The sequence below is a fragment of the Ursus maritimus genome, unplaced genomic scaffold, assembly GCF_017311325.1.
Source record: "Ursus maritimus isolate PB19 unplaced genomic scaffold, ASM1731132v1 scaffold_30, whole genome shotgun sequence".
Taxonomy (NCBI): domain Eukaryota; kingdom Metazoa; phylum Chordata; class Mammalia; order Carnivora; family Ursidae; genus Ursus; species Ursus maritimus.
The window spans coordinates 11251329-11275058 of record NW_024425564.1 but is presented as its reverse complement, the minus strand read 5'-3'; the positions used below and the strand labels follow the sequence as shown (position 1 = coordinate 11275058).

The 23730-nt window shown below is 43.6% G+C and overlaps 1 protein-coding gene across 1 annotated transcript in view; it reads right to left on the bottom strand.

Moving 5' to 3' along the window:
• The window catches only part of GPLD1 (glycosylphosphatidylinositol specific phospholipase D1), a 55748-nt gene that overhangs the window by 19542 nt on the left and 12476 nt on the right, over window positions 1-23730 (bottom strand). Inside the window, exons 3-11 of the mRNA XM_040644928.1 lie at window positions 21346-21424; window positions 18103-18200; window positions 17581-17691; window positions 16529-16577; window positions 15525-15579; window positions 3866-3973; window positions 3611-3638; window positions 3377-3516; window positions 616-681 (exon numbers count right to left, since the gene is read on the bottom strand). Coding sequence (XP_040500862.1) covers window positions 616-681; window positions 3377-3516; window positions 3611-3638; window positions 3866-3973; window positions 15525-15579; window positions 16529-16577; window positions 17581-17691; window positions 18103-18200; window positions 21346-21424 — 734 coding nt within the window. The remainder of the gene's footprint in view (window positions 1-615; window positions 682-3376; window positions 3517-3610; window positions 3639-3865; window positions 3974-15524; window positions 15580-16528; window positions 16578-17580; window positions 17692-18102; window positions 18201-21345; window positions 21425-23730) is intronic.

Sequence of the window (23730 nt, the reverse complement as noted above, 5' to 3'; positions counted from 1 at the left end):
TACCTCCTTTCTTGCATGCCGTCCAGGCCATGATTCTGGGAATATGCACATTTTTTTTTCTTTTTAAAAGATTTTATTTATTCCCTGAACAGGGAGCCCGACACGGGGCTTGATCCCAGGATCCTGGGATCACGACCCGAACCAAGGGCAGACACTTCACCGACGGAGCCACCCAGGGGCCCCTGCACCTGTTTTTTTTCTATTTTGCCAAAGGAGGAAGCTGTACCTTGAATAAATAAATAAATAAATAAATAGCACCTTGTTTAGAATCACATGGCTGTAAATGGCAGACCTGGAATCTGAGCCTCTGTCTACAAACCCCATGGCTTCAGTGTCTGTTCAGCATCGCTCTCAGCAAGATGGTTTTTTTTTTTTTTTTTTTTAAGATTTATGAGAGAGAGAGAGGGAGAGGGGGAAGGAGAGGGGGGAGGGGAGGGAGGAGCAGAGGGAGAGGGACAAGCGGACTCTGCCCTGAGCACTGAGCCCAACACAGGGCTCGATCTCACAACCCTGAGATCATGACCCGAGCTGAAACCAAGAGTCAGATGCTTAACCAACTGAGCCACCCCAGTGCCCCAAGACGTTCTTCTAGGAACAATTTTGGAATCCACTTACCCCTGGGTGCTGGCTTGCTGGCCGCCGCATGCAATGAACAGAGGGTTCTCAGGCAGGCTGCAGTCACTGGGGAAAGAGTCGAATGAATCAGGCACTTTCTACAAGCATGAGTTTTACTGAGAATCGGCAGTGCGCCGCAAGCCGCCTCCAGCGGTCTAATGTCGGGGTGCTTATTGCCGAGCCAGACACGACAGGTGAAGAACCTCAGTCCTACCTGATGGGGGCAGATGGGCTGACTGCAGGTAGCAGGATGGTAACACAGGCAGCCCCACGCTCGGGTCACCCACACTCACAGCCACCCTCCCGTCCATACCCCCCTCCACCTGCTGAGCGGCCCCACACTAACATGAACCGTGAACCAGCCGGGAGTTCAAGATGGAAAGAAACGGACTCCTAACTGCGCCCCTCTCTGCCCGATCATGCCCATTTCTGCTCGAATAGGTTTTACTTTCTCAATCTCATTCCTTTAAAAACAAAGATATGTAAAGGGACAAGGCCACTGAGAGAAAGTAAGAGGTGAGCTTTCCCTCGCCTCCGAAAGCAAGCACTGAGGGAGGGAGGGTTGCATTAGAAGAGTCCATTCTGGAGGAAGATTTGACGGGGGTCACGGAGGGAGGCTGGGGTAGTTTGGAGCCCACTCCACGGGGCAAGGAGTTCAGAAAATGAGGTGGGAAGAAGCTGAAGGCAAACGTCTTTGAAAATCTTGCTTAGGGCCAGCTTTAAGCTTAGGAAAAGATCCTTCCTTGAATTCCCACCAAGATTTGGATGGGAATTCCTCAAACTCCACCACCAGGATCCAGACGGCAGTCTTGCAATAAGAGCACTCCAGTTACCGTTAACCCTTGAATTAAGCAGAGCTCTGGCTGGGAACGTAACCACCGTTCTTCCACTGTTTCTATAGGAAGACACACTAGGAGTTTCAAGCAACAGATTTGCTTTGGAAGATAATCATCAGTTAGCTAAGAAATGCTTATATGAAAATATGTATACTGTTTCTTTCCCTCCTGAATTTGTATCTTTCTTTGGAGCCTTCTCCAAAGGTCCCATAAAGTTCCACAAATTCTGATGAATCTTCCTTTGTCTGTGTGTGTAAAGATGCCATCAATTCATGGAATTTTCCGCCTTGACAAATTAGAACAGAGATCAAGAGACAAATCTGTTTCTTCCCAAACAGCTCTCCTAATTAAAGAATAAAGCCCAGCCATCCGTAGCTCTTTGGACAACGTGACCAAAGCTGTTCTCCACTTGAGGATCATGACACATAGACTTTATAAAACAAATAAATGCAGGTCATTCACACACACACACACACACACACACACACACACACGACCAAAATAAACTTAACTTCCTTCCAATAATAATTATAATGCAAGTAGCCAACATGTACTAGGTGCTTCCTACATGCTAAACCATTTACATGAGTGACCTCACGTCCTCCTCCCAACAACCCCGATAAAGATAGAATTATTACTGCCCCCATTTCACAGATGAGAAAATAAAGCTTAGGGAAGTTAGCTACTTGCTTGGGATAACTCAGCAGTGAGAGGCAGGTCTTGAAATTCCAAAGCCCATCCTCTATCATTGTGTGCACCTAAAAACCCACAGCCACACAAGGAGAGCTTGGAGACTTCACAGGAGGCTTAGTGCACTATTAAAAAATAGTATTTATATTGGACTGCTTACCTTACTGTTTACCAACTGTTTAAAACAGGTTTAATATTTGCAGCCTAATACCCAGTTTATCATGCAAGAGAATTTTGTTTCAAATCACAATGTATAATTATGGTTAACATTCTTCTGAATACTAGCAACTGTTTCTAAGGGCAAAAGAATATCATCCAGTGGATAATACCCCGAAGCTACACGGATTTAGGTCCCTCTGTTAGAACCCCAGCCCTATGCTCTTCAACCTGGAAGAGCCGCCTAGTGTAGACCCAGCCCTAGAACCCTCTTTCCCACTCTCTGGCTGCTGCTTGAGCTTCGCACCCTGCCCTTTCCTGCCTGGGGTGCTGCCCCCTCTGCTCCCCCTCCAGACTCCCACCCCACCCCACTCAGTTCGGCAGCCGGGGCGGGCTGCACACTCAGGTTGGTTGTGAACTGCATCTGAGAGGAGCCCTGGCTCTCTCACACAGCAGGCGGACTCTGTGAGCCTCCAGGTCTCCTGCAGCTGGAAGTGGGGCACCCCAGTCTACCCCGCTCTACACAGCCGGGTCCAAGGCTCTGGCTGACACTCCTCCCGGACATGCAGGGCAGGAGCAGAAAAGGAGCGAGGCTCCAGACACTGTCCCATATGGGCTGAGTGTCCGACCCCACCAGAAGCCTGGGACTTACAAATGCATCCTTTTCTGATCTGACTTTGGAGTGGGGGAGGGTTCAGTGAAGTGCTCTTTGAAACCCTTGAACCCTGACACGGCAGCAGGTGGAGAGGAGGCCCGCTGTACCCTGGCCGCTGGAGCCTGTGCACAGCACGGGTCCTCCCTGAAGACGACACACACAGCCCAGAGGTGGACCGGGGTCCTTGGCACCGACCACAGTTCTTCAGGATCTTTCTGTCCCTAAGGGAACGGCAGCACATGTAACCAGATGGGAGTGCGTCTGAGCTTTGAGATGAGAGTTTCCATTCTTTTCCTCCTTGGTTAGGAGAGGTTGGCACTTCGTGAGACCTTTTCATTTCATCAAGTGGAAACCTGAAAGCAACACCAGGAGAGGCAGGGACAGGGCAGGAAAGACCGGTGGAGGAAGTGGGGCAGTGTCTCACCTAGTTCCGTTCTCTAGCATGTAGCTTGTCAGACGGTAAATATTAGTGGACCAAAACGCCATGTCATCCAGTCCCCCCAGGAAATATTCTTGGAATTGTTCCACCAAAAATGGAGACTTCCTGGAATAAGTGGGATAAAGCTATGGCACAGAAAAGAGAAAACTTATCAAGAAGTGCTTTTTCTGGTATCTTTATAATCCCTTAAATGAAGCTTTGGAAGAAGGAAGCCTTTACCTTGGAAACGGCTAACATCTCACCATACCTGCAACATGAACAGAAATTTTGCCTGTTGAGTTGTGGTTTGTGCAAAGAAATGAAGCAAATAAAAAACAAGTTCCATCCGCATGTATCTACTATCATGCAACTGCCTTTGAAAAAAAGCAAAGCTCCAGAAATCCAAAATCCAACTGCGGAAACTAAAACGTCAAAAAGTGAGCCAAGGAAGTCACACTAAAATCAGCTACGAATGTCCCTCTGGGTCACACCTACATTTCCAGGAACTGAAGGTATGAACAGTCAACAATTGCATTTTTGGTGATGACTTCTCGGCCATAGAGTTTCTTATAAATTTCCAGCAGATCTTCAATGGGCACGTACCTGAGAAAAGCATTGGAATAAAATAAGATTCTGAAATTAAAGAGAATATGGGCAGCAAAAGCAGCGACCATTTACTCCATGATTATTACGCGCCAGGCGTTATGCAAAGGGCTTTCCATGCACTATTTATTTAATCCTACCTACAAGCCCAGTACAAGGTGGTACCACTATATTCCCACTGACATAAGAGGACACTAAAGCACAGAAAAGTGAATTGATTTCCCCAAAGATGCAGAGCAAACAATGGATACCTGAATCTAATAGTTATGAAGGTACATTCGAAGACAGGAAACTATAAAGTATAAAAAGGATGTTTAGTCTTGTGAATTTACAGTTTAAGGGAGCAATATATTTTTATTCTTTGGAGCACCTCAAAAGTTATTATTAATTTTTGAGAAAAAAAGAGCGAGCAGGGAGGGGAGGGACAGAGGGAGAGGGAAAGAGAGAACCTTAAGCAGGCTACACGCCCAGCATGGGCCCGATGTGGGGCTCGATCTCACGACCCTGAGATCAGCATCTGAGCCAAAATCAAGAGTCAGATGCTTAACCGACTGAGCCACACAAGTGCCCCCAATGTTATTTTTAAAACACCAAAAATGGCTCCTCACCCCCATCCCTGGTTTTAGAGTGCACAGTGTAAGACGGTAAAAAGAATTCTAAGTCAGGCTTTTGGTTCACAGCTACTCATTATTTTAGTTGGAAGAAGAGTAGCCTATGTGAGATGAATGCTGAATCATCTTCCGTCTTCGTTTCTGAAGCCTTAGACTATACCAGACAGAAATCACAACCAAATAAAACCTGATTTTAGAATATTTATAAAAAGAATAAGTGGAGATATCCATTTTTTAATTTACAAGGGCACCAGGGTGGTCTAGCCTGAAGCTATTTTTTTGGGAGGACAAAATAACAAAAATATTTTTTTACATGAATCACCACACTAGCAAGAAAGTGAAAATTTTCCAAAGGCCCAAAACAAATAAAAACTGGAAACTTGAAGGGCTAAGCAAGTGTGGAAGCCAGCCTTTGCCCTGAGCGCTTGGAGATTTTCCGATGGCTGCGTGTACGCCAGAGATATGGGCTGAAGCGTAGGAACCAGCCAAAGCAGCCCCTCTCAGAGGAGACTCTGCACTAAGAGCTACACCCTCCGCACGAGTATCAGCTGGAAACAAACTCAATCTACTAAAAAGGACAGCAAAGAAATTGGTCTTCATCTTGACAATGGATAGAGAAGGGGAAAAATAGATCTCCCCCTAAAACGGGTAACTACTACCAGTCCCACAAACATTCTGTCCTACATTCATGCCATCTCCGTAATCGGGAAAACTTCAAGGGCGGAATGTAACTCAGTGTGGTCCTGGGTTAACATACCTTGAGGCAGCCTGCAGAAGTCCAGAAAAACCCTCACTGGAGAAATGCAACTCTAGTCCAGCCATGAGTGATTCAAGCACCATGGGACGAAACCAAGAGAACCAGCATAACTATAGTAAGAGCTGAAGTGGACTTGAAGGCAATAAGCTTTCATTAGAGAGGAGGAGGGTCACAGTGTATGATGAAAAGGTTCAACTCACCAGAAAGAAGATTTTTACACTAGAATGTACCTAACAACTCATCTTCAAAACATGTATAGCAACTTGACAGAACCTCAAGGAGAAATGGAAAAAAAAAATCCACCATCACTGGGGGAAAATTTAACAAATTTTTCTCTCAGTCGTTATCAGATCAACTTAATATAAAATAAAAAGTCTATTTTATTTATATTTTTAACAGTAAATTTAATAAGCTCACACGAATAAGCGTATATGTAACATTAGGTCAAAAACTGGAGAACATTCTTTTCAAGCACAGATGGGATATTTACAAGAGTTGATTATATGCTAGACCTTAAATCAAGACTCAGTGGGAGACTCCTGGCAAAGATGGCAGAATGGGAGGGCCTAGACTGATCTCATCTCATGGATATAACTAGAAATACTTTCATCAGTGCAAACAACCCAGAAAACAACCCAAAGATGGCAGAAGAGTGGCGCCAGGCTGGGTCCATCGGAAGAGCAAGTGACTCTTGATCTCAGGCTTGTGGGTTTGAGCCCCACGTTGAGGACAGACATTACTAAAATAATTACTTAAAAAAAAAAAACAAAAAACCCAAAGACTGGCAGAAGAAACTCCACAACTAAATGTAGAGAAGAGGCCAGTTTGAGGAGAGTATAGAAAATGCAGAGACATGGTTGGGGTGCTAAACCCCACAGGCCTGCCTACCGGACAGAGGGAGCCATGGTTTCGGGGAGGGACAAGAACCAGATGATCACACTGGGGAGCCTGCAAGGGGGAGCTACATCGCCATAGCATTTAGCTTTGAAAATGAGAGGGGCCAAATGTTCTGAATTCTAGCCAGTGGGACTTAAAAGTCTGGAACTTAAAAAAAAAAAAAATCAGTGGGCTTGGCTCTGGAAGAGCCCAGAGGGTGACAGGAAGCTGAGTCTCTGCCCTTAAAGAGACAGCATGACAGGGCGCCTGGGTGGCTCAGTCAGTTAAGCGTCTGCCTTCAGCTCAGGTCATGATCCCAGGGTCTGGGATCTGGTACAGACTGCATCGGGCTTCCTGCTCAGCAGGGAGTCTGCTTCCCCCTCTGCCGGCCACTCCACCTGCTGTGTGCGTGCCCTCTCCCTCCCTCTCTCCGACAAATAAAATCTTAAAAAAAAAAAAAAAAGGACAAAAATCACAGCAAGAGACCTAAGCAAAACAGAGATAAGTAATATCACTGATAGTGATATTTTTTTTTAAAGATTTTATTTATTCATTTGAGAGAGAGAGAACACGCTCAAGAGAGGAACAGAGGGAGAGGGAGAAGCAGACTCTCTGCTGAGCAGGGAGCCCGATGTGGGGCTTGATCCCAGGACCCCAGGATCATGACCTGAGCTGAAGGCAGATGCTCAACCCACTGAGCCACCCAGGTGCCCCATGATAGGGAATTTAAAGTAATGATCATAAAGATATTCCCTAGACTTAAGAAAAGACTGGAGGCCATCAGTGAGATCCTTAACAGAGATTAAAAAAAAAAATCAGAGATGAAGAACACAACTGAAGTTAAAAATACACTTAATAGGGGCACCTGGATGGCACAGCAATTAAGCATCTGCCTTCGGCTCAGGGAGTGATCCTGGCATTATGGGATCGAGCCCCACATCAGTCTCTTCCGCTATGAGCCTGCTTCTTCCTCTCCCACTCCCCCTGCTTGTGTTCCCTCTCTCGCTGGCTGTTTCTATCTCTGTCGAATAAATAAAAAATCTTAAAAAAAATACACTTAATAGAATAAATAGCAGGCTAGAGGAAGCAAAAGAACAAAGTAATGACCTGGAAGATGGAGTAACGGGAAGTAATCAAGCTGAGCAGGTGAGAGAAAAAGAATTATGGAAAACAAGAATAGACTTAGGGAACTCAGTGGCTCCATCAAGCATAATGACATTTGCATTATAGGGATCCCAGTAGGAGAGAGAGAAGAGGGGGCAGAAAATTTATTTGAAGAAACAATGGCTGAGAACTTCCCTAGTGTGAGGAAGGAAACAGATACTGAGAAACAGGAGGCACAGAGATATCCTCCTAAAACTCAAGAAGGTCCACACCAAGACACAGACTAATTAAAATGACAAAAAGTCATGATAAAGAAACAACTTTAAAAGCAGCAAGAGAAAAGAAGAAAGTTACATACAAGAAAAACCCTGTTAGGCTATCAGCTAATTTTTCTGCAGAAACTGCAAGCAAGAAGGGACTACCATGATAAATTCAAAGGGCTGAAAGGGAAAAATCTGCAGCCAAGATTACTCTATCCCACAGGGCTGTCAGAATAGGAGAGAGAAAGAGTTTCTCAGAGAGACAAATTAAAGAAATTCATCACCACTAAACCAGCCTTACAAGAAATGTTAAAGGGGACTCTTTGAGTGGAAAGGAGAGACCATAAGTGAGAGTATGAAAAGTGGGAAACACAAAAGCAGTAAAAATAAGTACACCTGTAAAAATCAGTCAAGGGATTCACAAAACCATGGCACCATATCCCTAAAATGTGGGGGGTGGGTAGAGGAGTAAAGAATGGGCTCAAATTAAATAACCATCAGCTTACTACAGACTGCTATATACAGATGTTACATACGAACCAGTGGTAACCACAAATCAAAAACCAGTAATAGAGATGCAAAAAAATAAAGAGAAAGGTATCCAAGTCTATCAGTACAGAAAGCCAACTAATCGTGGGAGAAGAGAGCAAAAGAAGGATCAGCAAAAAACTAAAGAAAGCACCACAAAATAACAAAATGGCACCAAATATATACCTATGTATAATTACCATGAATTTAAATGGACTAAATGCTCCAATCAAAAGACAGAGTGACAGGAGGGATAAAAAAAGACTCATCTATATGCTGCTTACAAGAGACTCATCTCAGACTGAAAGACACCTGCAGACTGAGAGTGAGAGAATGGAGAAGCATTTATCATGCAGACTATATCAAAAGAAAGTTAGTGTAGCAATACTTACATTGGACAAAATAGACTTTAAAACACTATAAAAAATAAAAATAAATAAAACACTAACGAGAGACAAATAAGGGTACTGTACAGTCAAAAGGTGACAATCCAACAAGAAGATATAACAATGGTAAATATTTATGCACCCAACGTGGGAGCACCCAAACATATAAAGCAGTTAATAACAAATGTAAAGGAAGCAATCGATAGCAATACAATGATAGTAAGGGAACTTTAACACCCCACTTACATCAACGGACAGATCACCCACACAGAAAATCAACAACAGTTTTGAATGACACATTGGATCAGATGGATCGAACAGACATATTCAGAACATTCCAACCTAAGATGGCAGAATACACATTCTTTTCCAGTGCACATGGAACATTCTCCAGAACAAATCACATATCAGGCCACAAAACAAGCCTCCATAAATTCAAAAAGACCAAAGTCACACCACACATCTTTTCTGACCACAATACAATGAAACTAGAAATTATAGAAACTGGAAGGAACATAAATATGTAGAGGTTAAATAACATGCTACTAAGCAATAAATGGGTCAACTGAGAAATCAGAAATTACAGATTACACAATGAAAACACAACAGTCCAAAATCTCTGGGCTACAGCAACAGGGGTTCTAGGAGGGAAGTTTATAGCAATACAGGCCTACCTCAAGCAGCAAGGAAAATCTCAAACAACCTAACCTTATGCCTAAAGGAGCTAGAAAAAGCACACACAAAACCCCAAACCAGTAGAAGGAAGGAAATAATACAGTAGAGCAGAAATAAATGATGTAGAAACTAAAAACCAACAAAACAGATCAATGAAACCATGACCTGGCTCTTTGAGATGATTAAAATTGATAAACCTTTAGCCAGACTCACAAGAAAAAGAGGGTGGATTTTAAATAACCCCCAGAAAGAGGAGAAATAACAAATGACACCACAGAAAGACAAACAAAACAAAACAAAACAAAAAACTGTAACAGAGTATTATGAAAACCTATATGCCAACAACCACCTAAAAGAAATGGATACATTCCTAGGAACATATAAACTATCAAAACTGAAACAAGAAGAAATTTAAAAATTTGAACAGCCTGATTACCAGCAATGATATTGAATCAGTACTCAAAATCTCCTACAAACAAAAGTCCAGGACCAGATGGCTTCACAGGCAAATTCTACCAAACATTTAAAGAAGAGTTAATACCTATTCTTTTCAAGCTTTTCTAAAAAATAGAAATGGCAGGTAAACTTCCAGATTCATTCTATGATACCAGCATTACCCTGATACCAAAACCAGATAAAGACACCACAAAAAAAGAGAACTATAGGCCAGTATGTCTCATGAACACAGATGCAAAATTCCTCAACAAAATACTAGCAAACCAATCCAATAATACATTTTTAAAAAACCACTCACCATGATCAAGTAGGATGTATTCCTGGGTTGAAAGGGTGGTTCAATATTTGGAAATCAATCAACACAAATTACATCAATAAAAGGAAGAATAAAAAAACCACACGGTCATTTTAATAGATGCAGAAAAAGCGTTTGACAAAGTACAACATCTAGTCATGATTAAAAAACAAACAAACAAACAAAAACCCTCCATAAAGTAAGTTTAGAGGGAACATGTCTCAACATAAAAGAGGCCAAATATGAAAAAACCACAGTGAACATCATATTTGATGGTGAGAAATTGAGAGCCTTTCCTCTAAGGTCAGGAATAAGACGTGTGTGTCCACTCTCACCACTGTTATTTAACATAGTACTTGATATCCTAGCTACGGCAATCAGACAACAAAAGAAATAAAAGGCATCCAAACTGGTAAGGAAGAAGTAACACTTTCACTATTTGCAGATGACATGATACTTTATATAGAAAACCTAAACACCACAAAAAACTGCTTGAGTTGATAAATGAATTCAGTAAGATCATAGGATACAAATGTCCATGTATAAAATTCTGTTGTATTTCCAAATACTAAGAATGAAGTAGCAGAAAGAGAAATTAAGAAAACAATCCCATTTACGACAGCACCGAAAACAATAAAATATCCAGGAATAAACTTACCCAAAGAGGTGAAAAACTGAAAACTATAAAACACTGATGAAAGAAATTGAGGATGATAACAAAGAAATGGAAAGACATTCCATGCTCATGGATTGGAAGAATACTGTTGACATGTCGATACTACTCAAGGCAATCTACACATTTAATGCAATCCTCATCAGGATGCTTGGGTGGCTCAGTTGGTTATGTGACCAACTCTTGATCTCAGCTCAGGTCTTGATCTCAGGGTCATGAATTCAAACCTCTTGCTGGGCTCCATGCTGGGCATGGAGTCTACTTAAAAAAAAAAAAAATGCAATCCCTATCAGAATACCAAAAGCATCTTTCACAGAGCTAGAACAAACGATCCTAAAATCTGTACAGAGCCACAAAAGACCCCAAATAGACGAAGCAATCTTGAAAAAGAAAAGCAAAGCTGGAGGCATCACAATTCCTGACTTCAAGTTATATTTCAAAGCTGCAGTAATCAAAATGGCATGATATTGGCACAGAAATAGACATACTAATCAATGGAACAGAATAGAAAACCCAGAAATGAACCCACAACCATATGTTCAATTAATCTTCAACAAAGCAGGAAAGGATATCCAATGGGGAAAAGACAGTCTCCAACAAATGGTGCTGGGAAAACTGGACAGCCACATGCAAAAGAATGAAAGTGGACCACTTTCTTACACCATACACAAAAATAAATTCAAAATGGACTAAAGATCTAAATGTGAGACCTGAAACTATAAATATCCTAGAAGGGAGCACAGGCAGTAATTTCTCTGACATCAGCCATAGCAACGTTTTTCTAGGTATGTTTCTTGAGGCAAGGGACATAAAAGCAAAACTATTGGGACGTCATCAAAATAAAAAGCTCTGCAATACAAAGGAAATAATCAGCAAAGATAAAAAATATACTGTGGAATGGGAGAAGATATTTGCAAATGCCATATGATAAAGGGTTAGTAACCAAAATATATAAAGAAGTAATATAAGTCAATACCAAAAAAACAAATAATCCAATTAAAAATGGGCAGGAAACATGGACATTTCTCCAGAGAAGACATCCAGATGGCCAACAGATACATGAAAAGATGTTCAACATTCTTCATCATCAGGGAAATGCAAATCAAAACTACAAGATCTCTCTTCACACCTCTTAGAATGAATAACCACCTCCCCCGCCCCAGAAAAAAAAAAAAAACAACAACAACCATAAGAAACAAGTACAGGAGAGGATGTGGAGAAAAAGGAACCTTCATGCACTGTTAGTGGGGATGCAAACTGATGTAGCCACTGTGAAAAACACGATGGAGGTGTCTCAAAAGGTTAAAAATAGACTGCCTTGTAACCCAGCAATTGCACAACTGGGTATTTACCCCCCAAATACAAAAACACTGATTCAAATGGATAATGCACCCCATGTTTATAGCAGCATTATTTACAATAGCCAAATTATGGAAGTAGCCCTGTGTCCATCAACTGATGAATGGATAAAGAAAATTTGGTGTATATATATGCAATGGAATATTACTTGGCCATAAAAAGAATGAAATCTTGCCATTTGTAACAACACAGATGGAGTTAGAGAGTATAAGCTAAGTGAAATAGAGAAAGACAAAAACCTATGATCTCACTCACATGTGGAATTTAAGAAACAAATGAGCAAAGGGGGTAAAAAGAGAGAGGCAAACCAAGAAAAAGACTCTTCACTATAGAGGACAAACTGATGGTTCCCGGAGGGTAGATGGGTGGGTGAATGGGTGAAAGAGGTGGAGAGGACTAAGAACACACTTATGATGAGCACTGAGTAATGCAGAGAGTTGTTGAATCACTATATTGTACACCGGAAACTAATGTAACACTGCATGTTACACTGGAATTAAATTTAAAAGCTTAAAAAAGGACTCCACAAATTTCACAGAAACCTGAAGAAAATAAATATATGAGTAAAAAGTAATGAAAAAAAAGTAATGAAAAGTAATGAAAGAGAAAATGAACATAATCAATAAACCCAAAAGTTCATTCTTTAAAATAATGAAACTGAAAAATATTAGATGAGATTAATTGTTGAAAAATGAAAGAAAAGCAGGACAAAGAACATTACGGATAACAAAGGAGCACAAGTACAAATAAGAGAAATAAACAGTAAAACTTATTAAGAACAACCTCATGCCACAATGTTTAAATATTTAGATGAAATGGAAAAACCCTAGGAAAATTAAACGCCTTAAGAAGAAATTGAAAAACTGTGTAGTCCTATGACGAGTTTTTAAGAAGTCCTTATAAAGAGAACACCAGGCCTAGAGAGCTTTACAAATTTTACCAGTCAAGCAATCAAAGTTTTGATCTTACATAGATTTCCAGAGAATAGAAAAGGAAAGAACACTTCCCACGTGATGTCATGAAGCCAGCGTAACCTTGATAACAAAACCAAACAAGGAGAGAAGGAAAATTCTAGTACAAGCTCACTCATAAATAAAAATACAAAAACCCCACGCCTGGGTGGCACAGCGGTTAAGCGTCTGCCTTCGGCTCAGGGCGTGATCCCGGCGTTGTGGGATCGAGCCCCACATCAGGCTCCTCTGCTATGAGCCTGCTTCTTCCTCTCCCACTCCCCCTGCTTGTGTTCCCTCTCTTGCTGGCTGTCTCTATCTCTGTCAAATAAATAAATAAAATCTTAAAAAAAAAAAAAAATACAAAAACCCCAGACAGCAACGGATGCAACAAATACTGAAAAGGAAATACACTATTGCAAAGGCAGTTTTGTCCCAGGAATTCAACTTGATTAAATATTAGCAAATAGATTATTACAATCGCTATATTAATAGATTAAAAAAGCGCTATTTCGACAGATCCAGAGTAAGAGTTCAATACATATGAAGTTAATTTATAATAAAAACTACTAGCAAACTGAAATAGGGGGAAACTGCCTTAAGCTGATTAAGGATATAGGAAAGAAAACTTATAAAATTTCAAAGTCATTAAAGTAGGCTTAAATAAAATATATAGTTTATAGATGAGAAGACTCAATATTTCAAAGTTGTTAATCTTCTTCCAATGGGTCTCTAGATTCAATAAAATTCTAGAAATTCCAACAAGATTTTTCTTGGAACATGGCAACTTGCTCCTGTCATTTCATTTGAAAAAGCCACAGCAAAAGAATTGGCAAGGTAGGGGCGCCTGGGTGGCACAGCGGTTAATCGTCTGCCTTCGGCTCAGGGCGTGATCCCGGCATTACGGGATCGAGTCCCACATCAGGCTCTTCCGCTATGAGCCTGCTTCTTCCTCTCCCACTCCCCCTGCTTGTGTTCCCTCTCTCGCTGGCTGTCTTTCTCTGTCGAATAAATAAAATCTTAAAAAAAAAAAAAAAAAAAAAAGAATTGGCAAAGTATGCCTGAGGAAAAAGGACAGGCTGAGAGACCAGCCCTACTGGATGTCAAGATTATAAAGCCACCGTAATTTTAAAAAATCAGTATTGCTCACAGACAATTAGATCAATAGAACAGAATAGAAAGCCCAGAAACGGACCCAAATACTTATGAAATTTTATGACACAGAGGGCATTACAGGCCAGTGAGGAAAGGGGAGACTATCGTATCGGTAAGTGTCCTGATTGGGGACTATCTGTTACATCTACAGAAAGAAATAGAATCAGATTCTATCTAAGAATATACAAAAGATTAACTCCAGGTAAATGAAAGACAAAGTTTAAAAAAATAAAACCATAAAAGCTTTTGAAGTAAGAGAATACATCATGCCCTCAAGGTAGGGAAGGATTTCTTACATAAGACATCAAAGTACAAATTACAAAGGAAAAGATATATTCAACTACATTAAAATTAAGTTTTAAGATACATCATAAGTAAAAAAGACATGCCACAAACTGTAAACAGATATTTGTAACAAATAAATGATAAACCAACCAAAGAAGCCCTAAAATACAAGGAACACTCACAAATAAGTAAAAAAGCGAAACAAACCAACAGAAAAATAGACTAAAGCTAAACAAGATTTTCACTTAATATCAAACAGAGGATCAATAAAATATGAAAGATCATTCAACCTCATTAATCAATGGGAAATGCAAATTAAAACCTTAATGAGATACCATGACACACCAAACAGGCTATTTTTACGTTGGACAACCCCAAGTCTTGGAGAATGCAGAAGCAGGACGACCATATAAACCTAAGGGGAGAGAGTATCAGCTGGGAAGACCATTCTGAAAGCCTGGGCTCACTGATGTTAAATACGCAGACGCCCTATGACCCCCCCCCCCATTCCATAGCTAGTGGTCATTACAAGAGAGATTCCCCTTCTGGGGCACACACCGATGGACAAAAATGTTCATACCAACACTGCATGGGAAGCAAAAACACTCCACATACTTACATACCCAACCCCATCGGAATGGAGTACTTCATTCGGTCTATCCCTACCACGGAGGACCACATAGCGGGGAAAATAAACTACAGCCAAACACACCCATGTGCCTGACTCAGGAACAGAAATGTAAGCAACCTGAACAATACGCGCTAGGCAGTTCTATTCATCTAAAGATTAAAACCACGTGCTATTTTGCATATGGACACATCCCTATGTATTCAACTATAAAGAAAAGCAACAACATGATTAACGGGAACCCCACGGGAGTGGTTACCCTGGTGGGAGAGAAGGCGAGGAGCTTGTAAGACACCAGGAAGGCGTGGTTTTGAGCCAAGTGGTAGCTACGCAGGTGTACGGGCTCTTGTTTATAAATACGTATTTTTATATGGTATCCGCCACGAGCTCCAAGCATCTCCTTAACCTGTTCTCATCTGCAGTTTTACTTATTAAAATGGACAAATGCAGAGGACTCCTAATTACATTGTAGCCTACATGTTCTAAGGGGATAAAAAGGGTCAAGCTACTAAACGCCGTCTAGAGAACACATATGTAAGTTAATAGTTCTTACCAGCGCCGTGCGAGGTAATTAAAATTGAACTCAAACTGGCTCAGCACATCTCCTCCTGCGGTAGGGGAAAAATACGAACATTTGGTCAGTTAGTGACAACACGTGGCAGATTCGCACAATCCAGGTGATGACTTCATCACCTGTCCACACGTTTCTGTTCCTTGTTTGAGGTACAAGCCCGTCTTTAAGAAAAAGTGATCGTTCATATCTTAGCCAGTAAAACATAGGAATTAAGAAAGGAACACCCACATAACCAAAAGTTTTTCACTTTAAGGAAAGACGAACCATAAAAGTTCTTTTAACACACCATTCCCCATCTACCTCGGCCATTTCAAGGTGATTCACTACAGGAAAAAGATGCGAGGTACCAATTTAAAGCTGAAGTATTAGGTGAACTTAGGTCATGAATTTCAAGCTGATGTAAAGCTTTTCTAAATTGTGACATAAGTCAATGAGGAAATGTGATTTTTTAAATAAAGAAATACACATATACAACTTTTCAGAAGTACATCTCCGTGTCAAATGAGATATGGCCGTCCTATAACTGAACGATTAAAACAGAAAGCTAGTTAGTATATGGACTGGCAAGGTGATAAAAAATACATATTTTACTTTAAATATTTGGGTTTTTAGTACAAGTTTACCCCTCCCCACCCCTCCACACACAAATGAGAAAGAGACACTGCAGCGAGCCCACCGCGATCTACACGCATCTCTACCAGCAGATGCTCCCGGAAGCGTCAGCACTCTTGTTGTCTAGACACCTGCCTGGTTACTAGCCATTTCACAAAGTGACGGAATACCTATCTCATAGAATACGAAAATAACATTTTATCTCAGGAGAACCACATACCCAGTCCTAACTCATCATGAAATGGTCTCAGTTAAGAAGAAGGTTATTCAACATAGGGAGGAAAATACAGATTTAAGGTACAGAGTGACTCCATAACAAGGGAGATAGGACAATCACAAAAGAAACTATGGCAAATGTGAATCAACAGTACCGAAATCACCAGCCGAGTGGGCCTTGGAATAGGAGTCATGAAAATCAACCTAAGAAAGAAAGAGAATCATCTGATGTGTATACAGATCACACATTGTAACCCAAGCCCCTACCCCACAGCCACACCAGGAGTGAGGAGAGGAATGCCTGACCTAGTGAATGCTAAGGGTCCCTAAGAGGTGGACTCGATTTAAAAAAAAAGTTTGATTTCATTATTTTATTTGTTAAAAAACGTATCGTGGCAGCTGTGCCCTATATTGACGTCTGGTAACAAAGCTATTGCAAACATCTGCACCTCAGAGGACATACACACCGTCTCTACTGAGTCCGAGCATAAGCTTCGCACAGGACGGCACTAAGAGCACCTGGTGACCAGAGGGGACTTCCAGAAACCAGAGCGCCACGTGCGCTTCGGGGCTATGGCAGTTTCATATAGAAAATGGAAACAGCCCAGCGTGGGGAGATGGGCGAAATGGGTGCAGGGGAGTGGGAGGTCACGGAGTGAATCCGGCACGGGAATAAAGCCGCAGCGCAGGGACGACATTGAAAGGTGCGATGGCGGGGCTGCGCGGTGACAGGGGGGCGAGCCCAGCGTCTGCACACAGCTGTCGGATCGCCCGGAGCCCACGGAACGCTGCGTCGACGACACGCAAATAAAAACATTTTTTTTTTGAATGTTAAAAAAAAAAAAAAGAAAATTAAAAAAGAACATGCATGGGGAACCATTCTTTCCAAAGAGAACGAAGTGGCAGCTCTTCGTATCCTTATTCATGCACACAACTTGAATAAAACATGAAATTTCCCAAATATTGTCTGTGACGAAACAGAACACGACATTTACTGCTGATTTCGGTGCACGTTAGTGGTTCTGCGCGTGCGATGAATTTTACAGGGAGCGGGAGGAGGAATAGAGAGGAAGGGATGGAAATGGAAGACTGCTCTGGGCAAGAAGCCTTGTTTCCACATGACCCCTGAATAACCTCAAGTTTTCCTCTCCTCCAGAAGGGCCAGTGCCGGGCCCGTGGCGTCATCCACCTGTAGACAAGTACTCACGGCTCCCATGGTCCTAAGGAACCCCTGCTCGATACCCAAGCTGTGCCAGCTGACGTCGGCCACCATGTGAGAGGTAATTCCAAACAAGAAAGCTACCAATTTCTCCGTGCCCTGCCAAATAAGCAGATTACAGGGGCAGGCGCTTGGGTTATTTTACAAAAATCCTATTACAATGTTTAATAAACAGGATTTCCATTCCTGAGACTTGACAATAAAAACATCAGAGGCAGGGACATGTAGTTTCTAGTGACGAAAACCACAAAGGACTTTTTGAAAAGTTTCGCAGCGCCTTGGAAGGGCTTTCAGAGACACTGCTCTCAGAGCAAAATAGCCAAGTGACCTACTGCGTTTTTCTAAGTTTATTCAGGTATTAACCAACCACATCCTGTATCGGGCCCTGGAGGTGCAAGGGTGAGCAGCCCTCCGGAGCCTGGGGTGGGATGGGGTGCAAACGGAGAAAATGCAGATGGAGGTGGGGGTCTGGAATGGAATTTCCTCTTGGCGCTAGAGGGCCGTGCCTACCTTCTCCCAGGGAAGGGGGTAGTTCTCTCGGATGTAGTGGACGCTTGCGTTCAGAAAGGGGGTCCAGTGAGTGCTCTCAGACACGTCATGGAATTGCCCTGGAGAGACAAGAGCAGGTCTCAGGAGTCTTTCTGAAAATGCTGGAGATTCGCAGTGAAATCAGCCACCACGGCCACCTCCTGCAACCCTTCTCCTCCTTCCCTCCGAGCCTCTTCAGTTCTTCTGTTGATGTTCAGAGGAAGCCTCTAGAACAGCCAGCTGGGAGAGAGAGAGAAAGGAGCCATGACCAGCTCACAGCATCTCGAATCACCTGGGCTGCCACGGAGGCTGGAAGTGTTTTCCATGTCTGTGCTAAATGGAAGGAGAAAAGGGGTGTGTGGTGGGGGTCTGGGGGGGGGGTGCGGGTGGTGGGTGGGAGTGCCGGAGTCAGCTGCGGGGCGGTGCAGGGGGGATGTGGGGGTGTGGGTACAGGTGCAGGTGTGTGTGTCATCTTCGTCCATCACAGCCCACCTTCCTAACAGCACAAAAGACAAAAGTAGATACTCCAAAGTCTATGAAGTGTTTTAATTTTCAACAATTGTTTTAAAATGGCACAGGCCCCAAGCATCAGCTGAATGGGCCAACGGGCACCCACGTAGCTCTTCATTCCCACAGCGGGGGTAGGAAGGACAGGACCCAGCATCTGTTCCAAACCTCCCCATGCCACACGTTCGTCCTGGGGCGTCAAACATCACGAGGGGCAACGAAACCACAACTCCAGAGTTTAGATCCCTCCGTTCAAGTAGTTTTGCTGTCACTAAAGTACAAACATTTTTCTTAAAGATTTTATTTGACAGAGAAAGAGAGAGAAAGCGCATGCACAAGCAGGGGGAGGAGAGGGAGAAGCCGACTCCCCGGGGAGCAGGAAGCCTGAGGTGGGGCTCCATCCCAGGACCCTGGGATCCTGACCTGAGCCAAAGGCAGACGCTTAACCAACTGAGCCACCCAGGCGCCCCACAGTAAAAACATTCTAACCAGTTTTAAATCACTGGCTTTTCTGGAAATGATTTTCAAAGACATTGTAACTAAGAAATTTGATTTGCTCTCAGTTTTCCTAAAGAATAAACTTATAATTCCTATTTTACAGAATTCAGTAAAAATCCAAAATTAAGTATAACAGCAGCTCTTTGGACAAACGTCCCCCTTAACCAAATTGCCAGATTAAGCAAACCTTTTTGTTCCCTTCTGTAATCTTACTGAATGGAAGCAAAAGAAAGTCCACCCAGGGCCTGTGGGGTGGTGGTGGCCGGCAGGCCCTTGTCCCCCATGCACCTGTCCCCACAGCTGTGCTATAGCTGAGGGTCAGCAGGGCTGCTTCTAATCCTGGGGAGGCCAGGTGTCCTCATTATTATAGTTACAGACTTGATTCGGTATCAGGAAAACTGATACAATGGAGCATAAAAACAGCTGCTGCTTTGCCAACTGAGCGAGAACGTTTGCTTCCGCAAGATGCAATAAAAGTGGGCCCCCAAATCAAAAGACAGGTGCTGTGCACGTAGGTATGTGTGAGATCAAGGGAAAATTTGGGCAAATTCATGAAAATCTAAGAGGAGTGTGCATGGAATTCCTCTTGGTCAGTGTATACTTTATAATGCGAACTGAGCTCACTGGTGTATCTGTCTGCACTGGTCCCGAGCTTGACCTCAGGGAGGGCATCTACTGGTAGAGGAAAAACAGAAAACCCGAGAGACTGGGGGCTCCTTTTCCACGCTTCTCAGAGCCTTCAGCACTGCGTGTTTGGTCGGTCTCTTAAGATGGCATATATTAAGCAAGTTTTCTCAAATTTGCCAAAAAAAGTTCTTTTTTAACTTCTTATAAGTTCTTTTTAAACTCCTTATACCAAGGAACGGTTATTAAGAGACATTACAGCCCCCTGAATACAGTTTGGGAAGTGCTAAACTGGAAATAGGTTTAGAAAGAGAAAAACTGTAACAAGCAGGCAAAATAACAGGATTCAGAAAGGACAGTTAACAGGCTAAGAAAGAAACCCCACCCAACCTTACAAATATGACAAATACAAAAGCTTAGTTATTTGGTATCATGACTACAGGAGTGGGTAGTCTGAAACATTTCATTGAGCCTAAAGGCAGCCCTGTATTAAAACAAATGACGGTGGGTGCCTGGGGGGCTCAGTTGGTTCAGTGTCTGCCTTCGGCTCAGGTCCTGGGATCCGGCCCCATGTCAGGCTCTCTGCTCAGCTGGGAGCCTGCTTCTCCCTCTGCCCTTCTCCTCCACTCATGCTCGCTCTCTCTCTCAAATGAAAAAATAAAATCTTTAAAAAACAAAAACAAAAATAAAATACACTGGGATAATGACCATGACCCTGAGACTCCAAAAATGGTTCACATGGAGATGTACTGGATGTCTATCGTTTGTCCCTCCCGACCCGAGTCCAACCTCCTCTGCCCTGCACGGTGCCCCTGAAGGGACCTGCCCAACTGGCCTCTTTACCCTCCAGCTTTGGTTGGGTGGGGTTTGGCCAATGGGGAGAACAGAGAGGAGATCAGAGAAAAGGAAGAGAGGTGGGGGTATTCATTCTCCCGGATCCCCGGCTTTGGGGCCCCGGGGACTGGCTGTGTCCCTGACTGAAGGTCTGGCCCCCTCAGGGCCTCCCCGTGCAGTTCCAGGAGGCGCTCCCTCCCTGCACGGTTCCTGCAGATCTCTTACATCCAGCCTGCAGCTCTGTAAATGGTCCCCTTATAAAACACCCCTCCGATTACCCTGCTGGAGTGCACCTTCCTTGCCCACTGGGGCCCCAATACACCCCATAAGTCCAGGTTACTAATAACGCCGCCTTAGATCTGCACGACACTGGACAAAATAACATGCATGAACGCCCACAAGAATCCAGTGAAGAGGCAAGGCAGGCATCATTATTATTACGTCACAGGCGTGGAAACAGACGCAGCACGGCAAGGACTCTCTGAAGGTCACATGTTACCCGCAGCACAGCAGGAACAGAACCCAGACCCTTCCGTCTCTTCCACCACGAAGTGGTAAAGTAAGGACGCATAGGATCATGAAAATTTTCAGAATTTCTACGCTTAAGTAGGTAAGTTTCGGTTAAATGAAAAACGCAGTCATGTGAACCAAGTCATTGACCAACGATCGTGGAAAATACGAGGTGTTCGATTTCTTCTGTCCTGCCCGTCCCTGTTAACCAAGTGAAGGAGACACCGTTTGGTCTGCAAGACTTGATCTTACCTCTCTCGCAGATGCTGGGGTAGAAGGCGTCAGGAAACACGGCTCCGGCCTGATACGCATCCTGGTGCTCAAGTAACAGCTGGGGAAGAGGAAAAGGGAGAGATCAGGGGCAAGAGACAGCAGTGTGGGACAAGCCCGCCCTACAGCAGGAGAGGGGACGGAAGGAAGGTGTAAGCATATAATAAAAACTCGGGCATAATCCCAGACGACGCCCTACAACCGAGACCTCAGGTTCTACCCTAGCAAACACAGGCTGATCAAGAAGTAGCAACAATCATTTATTTAATTTCACCTTTTGTTTCTCTGTCCACCAAAAGAGCAGGATTTCCCCAAGCCTAGCTCACCGACTGGTTCGTGGTAAGATTTTCAATGATCCAGTGAAAGATCAGTGCCAGGAGAGAAATACAGACATGCGTACATACAACGTGCACACATAAGCATGACGTTCACACATAAAAGTTACACTGCTGACCCTTGAACACGGATTTGAACCATGCAGGTTCACTCAGATGCAGGTGATTTTCACTAGATATAGCAGAGTCCTAGAAATGTATTTTCTTTAATGCATTTTCTCATTAACATTTTCGTTAGCTTGCTTTATTACGAGAATACAGGATTATAACACAACCTACAAAATAAGCTTTAACTGACTTATTAAGGTTTCTGGTCAACAGTATGCTATTAGTAAAGCTTGGGGGGGGGGGAGTCAAAAGTTAGATATGAGTTTTTGACTGCCTGGGGATCGGTGCCCCCTAATCCCAGCGTTGTTCAAGGGTCAACTATATATTTATATACAAGTTTATAGTTGCTCCCTGTACTTCAGAGTCAGATTATGTCTTTTGGGCTTTTTGGGGGGGAGTTTAAAAGATCCTTTCCCTTTTAAAATTATGATAAAAGTAGATAGTAAAAGAACATTATATGGGGCGCCTGGATGGCTCAGTCGTTAAGCGTCTGCCTTAGGCTCAGGGCGTGATCCCGGCATTATGGGATCGAGCCCCACATCGGGCTCCTCCGCTGGGAGCCTGCTTCTTCCTCTCCCACTCCCCCTGCTTAAGTTCCCTCTCTCGCTGGCTCTCTGTCAAATAAAATCTAAAACAAAAAACAAAACATTATATTTCAGGGTGCCTGAGTGACTCAGTTAAGCTTCTGCCTTCAGCCCAGGTCATGATACGGGGGTCCTGGGATGAGCCCTGTGTGGGGCTCCCTGCTGAGCAGGAAGCCTGCTTCTCCTTCTCTCCCTCTGCCCCTCCCCCTGCTTGTCCCTCCACCTCCCCCATCTCTCTCAGTCTCTCAACTAAAATCTTAAAAAAAAAAAAAAAAGAAAAGAAAAAAAGAACATTATATCTCAATGTTCTCGGCTGACTGGCTCTCTCCATTCTGACCCCCTTCAGGTGGGCCAGCTGCTGCGAGGGGCTAGAAACAGACTATATCCCCCAGACTGCACATGGAGCCCCGTCTGCCCCTCCACTTCAGCTAGCGGGCAAGTGCCGGGTTTTGCCTCGGCGGTAGCAGGGGGCCCAGGTGTTCTCAGGCAGAGGACCGAGCTCCTGTCTTGCGAGTAAGCAGCAGGGCTGAGGGGACGAGGCGGCTGGATTGGACTCAGCGGCGGGTGGCTGTTGGACCTGGCGCACGTGGCCCCGGCCGCCTGTTCTGTGCGTGGTTCGGGAGCCCTTCCTGGGTGCTTGGCTGGAGCTCACAGTTCCTCAGCACGCAGTTCCCCAATCCGGGGGGGCGCAGAAGCTAGCCAGAGGGGTTTCCAGCATCTGCAGACGAACTCCGATTGCCAAAGCAAAAGTTTGACAGCCTAGACTTCTAAGTATTTAAGTAATCTCTACCCACCCGACCCGGGTCTCAAACTCACAACCCTGAGATTAAGAGTTGCATGTTCTTCCTACTGAGCCAGCCAGGGGCCCCCTAAGTTTTTTTTTTTTTTTTTTTTTTTTTTTTAAAGATTTCATTCATTTATTTGAGAGCGCTGGTGCACAAGCAGGTGGGAGGGGCAGGCAGAGGGAGAAGCAGGCTCCAGCTGAGCAGGGAGCCCGATGTGGGGCTCTCGGTCCCACAATTCTTTTTTTTTTTTTTTTAAGATTTTATTTATTTATTCGACAGAGATAGAGACAGCCAGCGAGAGAGGGAACACAGCAGGGGAGTGGGAGAGGAAGAAGCAGGCTCATAGGGGAGGAGCCTGATGTGGGGCTCGATCCCATAACACCGGGATCACGCCCTGAGCCGAAGGCAGACGCTTAACCGCTGTGCCACCCAGGCGCCCCTCGGTCCCACAATTCTTAATTTATGTAAGGACTTAACTAGTCCCCACTGCCACCAGTGTTTGGCTCAGAGATACACCTTTGATCAAAGCTAGCTCGGTTCGAACCTTCCCTGAGA